Raw genomic sequence first — 7,855 nt, 5'->3', positions numbered from 1 at the left:
CCACCCATATGCCCGCCGCAGTTCCCACATGCCCGCTGCAGCTCCCGCCCCGCCCACATGCCGGCCGCAGTTCCCACCCCGCCCACACTCCCGCCGGCCGCTGCTCCCGCCCACACGCCCGATGGAACCCGCATAACATCACACCGGGACCGGCAACAGCACGCCGCCTTCTGGGACGTCCAGTCCTCCCCCAGCCAGGTAAGACATCCCCCGAAAATAAGACCTAGTGTCTTTTTTCGTGCACAAAAGAAAATAAGACACTGTCTTATTTTCGGGGAAACACGGTATGCACATCAGGAAAGTTGGAGCAGGGGAGTCATAATCCCTCATTTGTATACTTATTCTTGGTCAGTGACTTAAGAACTGACGATATGAGGGTCCATGTGGCACGCAATTTGCTAGCATGTTTAAGAATGGACCGTAGCGGCAGTCTCCATGATTACCTTGACAGATTTTTTTACTTAAACAGAAACCGTAATAAAAAAGGAGTTAAAAACTTGGAGCAATACTTTTCTAGTTTGTCTACGGATACGGTTTAGGACCAGAAGCAGAAATTGCACTAAAAACATGTGCTAATAACATGTGTCCCGTCCCCCCCCTCCCCCCCTCCTCCTATTGCCAAAATGCTGCAATAAAAGGAGGAAAAACCCTTGTTCTTAAATATACTTGCCTTACCCTGGTTGCCAGTAAGATCCTAGGGAATGCCAAGAAGCAGCACTGCACTTGAGTGCAATCCCCAGAAGAACATCACCCCATGCACTACAGAAGCCGGCAGTAAGGCAAGTATATTTCATACAGTTTCTTGGTTTGGTAATGTTAAGAAATATTTTGCCATGGAGGTGAAGGGAGGTGGGGGGGTCGGGCTAAATATAAGTGCATCATAAAGCCTCTTTCACAAGAGCATTCTGATCACGCCCGTCTGTCAGGTTGTTAGTCTATGTTAGTCTATGGCCAGCCGGATCTAAAAGTCAGTTTACATCTTGCTACCCCCAGCTCCGGGCAGGTCCACAAAAATAAACAGATCAGAGTTCTGTTTCAACAGACCTGACCATGCCGAATTGGAGGCAACCTGATGAAAACGGACACATGACCAACATGGTTCAGGTAAATTCCTTTTTTTTCATCGCAAGATGGAAGAAAAAATAAATTTAAAAAAAATGTACGGACACAGATGTCTTTAGTAGGGCATCCGTGCAGATTGGAACTGAAGGCTTCTCTCTGAAAGGGGCCTACAGTTTGCTTTAAAAGGAGGATACTTTCATAAATCAGAGGTCCGGATATTTTTCTGATATTTACTACAGCATGAGGACTGAAAATAAAAAGCCATTCCACCCAGCTAAAATCAGAATGCAATTACCTGAGCATATGACCGTGGGTTGAACTCCTTAGCATTGGGATTCAGAGTGGATTTTCTCACTTGTCTAGAAAAATAAACATTTTGTTATTGCGCAAGAAAGAAACAAAAAAAATCTGAAATACTGTGATTTTCAAAATGCTAACAGACACATTTGCTTGGGGCCTATTCACACCAGTGCATTGTGACCAGTGTTTTACTATGCATTCCCACAACCACAAGGCAAAGCTCAGTGTGTGGCATAGCTATGCATTCAGTAACACACATGGGCGCGATCTGCGCATAGCAGTGCGTCAAGACAATTGTGGCTTACAGCATCATTGGTGCATTGTGAATTAAAAATAATGGTCTTCTTACTGCAATGCACATAAAATTCATGTGTTACCGCAACACACAGTTATTAATGGGCCCTTATACTGTGCCATTAGAAGACTTAGCAAAACAATAAACTAGACATAATTCCCAGTAAGCCAGATCAGATCTAAAAATGCTTAAAAAGGAGAGCTATGGGGTTAAGGCTTTTCCCCATAGTTCTCCTTAGGGTAACGGGAGGACACAAACTAACGTCCTCCCGTCACCCTAGGCTCAGTATACTGCGAGCTGTAGCTCGGGGTATACTGAGACGCCGCAGCTGAAGCGGATCCCGACAATTGTGCCGGGATCTGCCTAGCTGCGTGACTGACAGCTGGCTCAGCCTATCTAGAGGCAAAGCCAGCTGTACCCGCCCCCTCCCCCGTCCGATCCACCAGTCAGCGCTGGCGGAACGGAGCGGGGGGAATCCATTCCCTCCCGTCACGGCAGAGAGCCGTGACAGGATCGAGAGGTGAGCGAACGCCAGTATGTGCTCGCTCACCTCCCGATCTACTGAGCCGACCTGCGACAGTCTCATTGTCACAGGTCGGCTAGAACTATGAGGTGAGTGAAAAGCACTCACCTCATAGTTCTCCTTTAAAACTAACAAACCGTGCTGAAGTACAGACATCTTGTGCTGACCTTCCTATGGATCACTGTGTCCCTGTAAAGTCCCCTAGATACTAGACCAGGCTGTGTAAAAGGGGCTTCTAGTTGAAATTAAATTCTACTAGGGTTGTAACAATTATTTTCATATTCAATTAGTTGGACGATTTTTCATCCCATTCAATCGAATAAATAAAAAAATAAATACCACCTTTTTTTTAAAATACAATACACAAATGCAGTGTTACAAACGTTTACTTCAGAATTAACAAACCCGAGGCACAATTTTTGCAATCGCACCTCACAGGAATGCACAGCATTTTGGTACCAGTGCGGGGGAAAATTGCACTGCAGGGGAAAGGCGTGTTTGGGGTGCTATTGAAATGAATGGCACCACAGTGAAATGGACAGGGTGCACAGGGTTAACGGCCCAAGAGGATCTGACCGCAACGCGCCCAGAGACATCCTGTGCCGGATTCATTTCTTCGTCCAGCCTGGCTCAAAAAAATCTGTGGATTTTGATGGTGCAGCGATTACTATTCTCCCTGACCTATCAAGACATACCCTCTTCCTGCAGCGGCTGATCCGACCATTACTTGCGCAGATTTCCTCAGCTGGAGCCACCTATAAGTGGGGACACCCTTTCCACTTGCAAATCCAGAAGGCAGAACTTCCTCCTGATGACACCGGAATAGCTGCCAGAACTCTTCGCATTCCTAGGAGCGGAATCTATTGAGGTACCCGACTGGCTTATGCCTCCTACCACCGACAGGCCCGCAGCTGTGCCCCTAACACGCCCGCCCGGGCCACGACGTGGTCGCTCACGCCTCAGATCCCAAACGGCCCGAACCGCGGGCCCCACGGCCAACGAGGCATAGGAACATCTCCTTGAGACCGATACCGACTGCGATGTCAGGAATGCAAATGCTTAAGCCTTTGAGCCGTTAGCCAGCGGATACCCACCTCGCCCCTCCTCCGGATGGACCGCCTCGATATTGTGGGCCTGGTTGCTGCCGTTATAATTGCCTGTACTTGGGTCTCGGACCACCCTGTGACCCCCAATGAGAACTGACCTTTCGAGCTCGCCAGTGACAGCCTCAAGGACTCCCTACTGGTAGGAAGCCCCATCGTCCAGCTGATCACCCTTTCTGGGACACGCCTGCATCAGGAGTTCTTAAAGGCCCGGGACGGCAAAGGACTCCACAATCAGTTTCTCAGGACTCCCAGGCCTACAGCTGCCACAGATTTGTAGGATGTTTGCCACTAAACTTTATATTTTCCTCACAGGCGGGACTGTACCTCGCACACGCAGACGTATTCGGGAGGCCCTGGACCATCGTGAGGCATGGGTCGTACTATTTTGGGACAGATAAGCTGGTCTGCTGACAAGGCATTGGGGGTCCAGGTACCCACTTTATTGTATGCCCGTTGAGTTTGAATACCCTGGTTTGATTCTGTTTGTTTATATTATACAGGGTGCGATGGGAGTTGTTTCCTACAGTGGTGCCCGATTATCTGGGTGCGGCTGGCCCAGTGTGGATGATCAGCGGAGAGGGCGAACCACGACATCATCACCCCGACACCCGGAGATCGGAAGTCTGCAAGAAGGGATGCATGGCCGCACCTTCTCCCTCTTGGCTGGCCTTCCGACCGGAACACCTGCGTGGTGAGCATATGGGCCCACAGATGGGACTCATGCTGTAATTTATTGTTTAGTGTTATTGTTATTTTCTGGGTTTTTTAGGTTGGTTATTGGTTCACTTCCCTGCTAGACTATGGCGCCAAAAATACTTTCCCGGGGCATGCCGGAACTTGCTGTAACCGGGGGACTATGAGGATGAGCTGTTGTGCTGAGTGCTTTGGGGAGCATCTCGTGAAGCTTCCCTGCTTTTCACACCCCTAACTTAGGTCCTCTCATCGCGACTAGTGTTGAGGGTAGTTTAGTTTAGTTCAGTTTGTGTGTATACATTCTTGTTGTCCTTGTCTTCCCTGTCCCCCCTCCCCCCCACCACCACCATTGGTGTGTGAACACCTTTCTCCATTAGGCCTTTACTGACTCAGCTTAGTGTCGACCCTCCTGTTCGTTGTGGGACCTCCTATACCTTTCCCATCTGACTATGAACCAGCGGGGGGAAGACACGGGGGGCCCCATGATAACACGTTTCCTTTCCTGGAACGTGAAAGGCCTAAACATCCCAGAAAAGCGGTCGCGGGTGCTCGGGGGTCTGTGGAGACTCAGGACGCAGGTGGCATACTTACAGGAAACAAGGAAACACACTTTCGTTCGGATTGCATCCCCAGACTCTCCAACACTCGCTTTCCCTTTGCGTACCACAGCCCCACTCCCCATACCAAAACTAGAGGAGTCAGTATATTGGTGGCTAAGAATTCAGGTTGGCAGCATATCTCCTCGCTCTCTGACGGTAACGGCAGATACCCATTTGTGAAGGGCCGTTTCTTCGGCGCACTGGTAACATTAGTGAATATCTACGCTACCAATACTGATCAGATCTCCTTCCTGGAAGAATGCTTCCTGGCCGACTTCACTGAGGGCACCGTACTTGTCGGCGGTGACTTCAATGTAGCCCTGGATCCCCGGCTGGACGTGTCGAGGGGTGATTCGCATCAATCATACTCACACCTACGCCGCCTCCGGCGCACACTGCACGCTGAACAGCTGATAGATGTCTGGCGCCTCTTACACGCCAGGGACCGAGACTACTCGGCCGCAGATCAAATGTACTCCAGACTGGATTACTTTCTGGTTAAACAAAGGGATTTACATAGAGTGAAAAGTGCACACATAGACGTTATTACTATCTCTGATCACACCCGATCCTACTTGAGATGTCATTACACTCAGAAATGGCGCGCCCATGGCACTGGCAGCTCAATGACCTCCTTCTAGATGACGAACTGTTGAGGGGACAGGTAGCACAGGACCTGACTGACTTCTTTACACGGAACCAGACTCTACTCCCTTCACCGTTTGGGAGGCCCACGAATGCTTTGTGAGGGGGCTATTTCCCCATGCCTCTCACGCTAGAAAAGCACGCCAAAGCACGGGCAGATCGGCCATCTAGAACTGCAGCACAAACAATCCATGGTGGTAGCTCTGGAGGTGGAATTATGTACATTACGCCTACGCCTGAATGACCTACTCCTAGGCAGACTTAAGGCTAGGCAGGTAAAAGTAAGGCGATCCTACTACGAGTACGGCAACAAGCCTAGCAGATCTCTGGCCTTAGCCCTTAGAGAATCCAGGGCCCAAATGTTTATACCACATATAGCAGCGTGCGATGGAGGGCTGCTAATTCAGAGACCATTGCTTACCGTTTCCGGGAATTCTTCCAGGAGCTATATAATCTCGAGGGCCCTCAATCCCCTGAATTCCTGGAGCGGAAACAGGAAAAGATTAGAGCGTACCTTGCTCAGTCAGGCCTACCCCGCTTATCAGCGGAGGAGGCGACAGCCCTGGACGCTCCAATCTCGTCAGTTGAATGGACTGAGGTGCTGAAACAAATGAAGCCTCGCAAGGCTCCTGGGCCAGATGGTTTCTCTCTCCGTTACTTTAGGTCCTTCCCAGATCAACTAGGAGTCCCTTTCCTTAGGGTGTTTAACTCGCTACACACAGGACAACCTTTCCCGGATCACAGTCCTCCCGAAAGTAGGGAAGGATCCCTTGCTCTGTTCTAGTTTCCGTCCGATATCCTTGTTGAACGTCGACTTAAAACTATTTTCCAAGATTATAGCCAATCGTTTGACGGTGATATGCCGGCTGATACATACAGACCAGGTAGGCTTTGTCCCACGGAGGGACGCCAAGGATAACACGGTCAGAGTGCTAAATGCAATTTACCTGGCGTCAAATAGAAAACGACAATTTCGCCCATTACACCGCACATGTTACATATCGTCGCAAATGTCAGAATGAGAGAAATAATTTTAGACTGGGTTCACACCTAGGCGTACCGAATATGCGCGTTTTTTACGGCGATTCGCGGTAAAAAAAACACGCGACAAACGCGCGTTTCCGAGGGCGATTTGGCTGTATGCTAATGGATACACGTGGCAAATACGCCCCAAAGAAGCTCCTGTACTTCTTTGGGCGTAGGGCATTCTTGCGCGCTGTAAAACATCCAGGTGGGAGCCATGCCCATAGGCAATCATTGGTTTTCACATGTTGAGCGTTTTATAGCGAAAAAGGAACGCGCTGTAAAACGCCCAGGTGTGAACCAGGCCTAAGGGCCATTAATCACTGATAACACTAAACTGACGAGCGGTAAAAGCATCGCCTATGGTCAATTTTGGGTATGGTAGTTTTTTTGGTGGCGCGCAATTTTAAAGCTCGACATGTTTGGTGTCCATTTACCCGACGTGACCCCGTCTTTTATATTTTACCAAAAATATGGGTAATAATCATTGTTTCCTAATATAAATGGGGAAAAAAACTTTTCAAAATTTTCAATAATCTTTCCTTAATATAGTAAAAAATAAAAATCCCAGTGGTGATTAAATGCCACCAAAAGAAAGCTCTATCTGTCCCCCAAAAAATGGTATAAAAATCATTTCAGTACAGCGTTGCATGAGGGAATAAACTTCAAAGTACCGCAGCACTGAATACTGAAAAATGGCCTGGCCAGGAAGGGGGGTCTAAACACCTGGTCTTGAAGTGGTTAAACCAAGGTGCACCTGTTTAGTAAGCATTGTTCACCCAAGAAGGTGGTTTGTGGCAGCAGACATTGGCCATTTTCCCCCCTGTAGGGATTAAAGTTGCATTTGTCTAGTGTAATCTTTACAGCCAGTCTTGCTTGCATGGCAGCACTAAAAGTAAAGGTTAAGGGATGGTACTTTCGCTTTGTTCTTGTGCCCAATTTGTCAGACAAGCTACAGAAAGAGCTAAAAGAATTATGTGACCCTTGTCACAGGGTAAAACAGGTTTCTACCTAGCTTGTTTACACTTTTGCTCAGCTCCTCGGTTTCAAGTGATACCTCATTTTCCCACTACCTAAAACTCTCTGCGCAGCAAAGGTTATGCATGAAGACACAAGTTTAACAGAATGAGTGGTACAAAGAGCTAAAATGAAAATAAAGTTTTACTCACTCAGCAGCATTTTCTTTTTTGTCATCCTTATCATCCCGATCCTGCTTGCCGGGGCCAGAGGTTTGTACACCCTGTGATGTAACCTCTGGGCCTCTCTTGGGTTCAGAGCTACTACTGCTAATGGATGGGGAGATGCTAGGACTACTCGGCTTGCTGCTGCTGTTACTTGTAGGTGCATTGCTGCCACTTTCACTAGCTGACTCCTTGGAACTTGAATCTGGCTTTTCCTTCAGAAGTTCTCTTGGCTTCTCCACACCGTCACGACTTTTTCCAAGAATGTGATCAACAGCATCTGGGCTTGAACTAGACTGTAGCTGCAGTAAATACAAGATAGGAACAATTAGCTGAATAATATAGGGCACTAGTGCTTATAGCTGAATTCCAGAGAAATAAAAAAGGACACCTATTCAAAAATACATAACAATGCTTTTATAAATACT

The 7,855-nt window shown here is 48.1% G+C and overlaps 1 protein-coding gene across 3 annotated transcripts in view; it reads right to left on the bottom strand.

Annotated features, from left to right (window-relative positions):
* The window catches only part of ATXN2 (ataxin 2), a 66,341-nt gene that overhangs the window by 15,122 nt on the left and 43,364 nt on the right, over positions 1 to 7,855 (bottom strand). For all 3 annotated transcript variants that reach the window (XM_018558329.1, XM_018558330.1, XM_018558331.1), the window contains exons 15-16: positions 7,416 to 7,729; positions 1,358 to 1,421 (exon numbers count right to left, since the gene is read on the bottom strand). In XM_018558329.1, the coding sequence (XP_018413831.1) occupies positions 1,358 to 1,421; positions 7,416 to 7,729 (378 nt within the window). The remainder of the gene's footprint in view (positions 1 to 1,357; positions 1,422 to 7,415; positions 7,730 to 7,855) is intronic.

This window comes from Nanorana parkeri, unplaced genomic scaffold (assembly GCF_000935625.1).
Source record: "Nanorana parkeri isolate BGI_ZX_2015 unplaced genomic scaffold, ASM93562v1 scaffold331, whole genome shotgun sequence".
NCBI lineage: Eukaryota > Metazoa > Chordata > Amphibia > Anura > Dicroglossidae > Nanorana > Nanorana parkeri.
The sequence above is the reverse complement of the archived record's forward strand: the minus strand, read 5'-3'. Positions and strand labels throughout refer to the sequence as shown.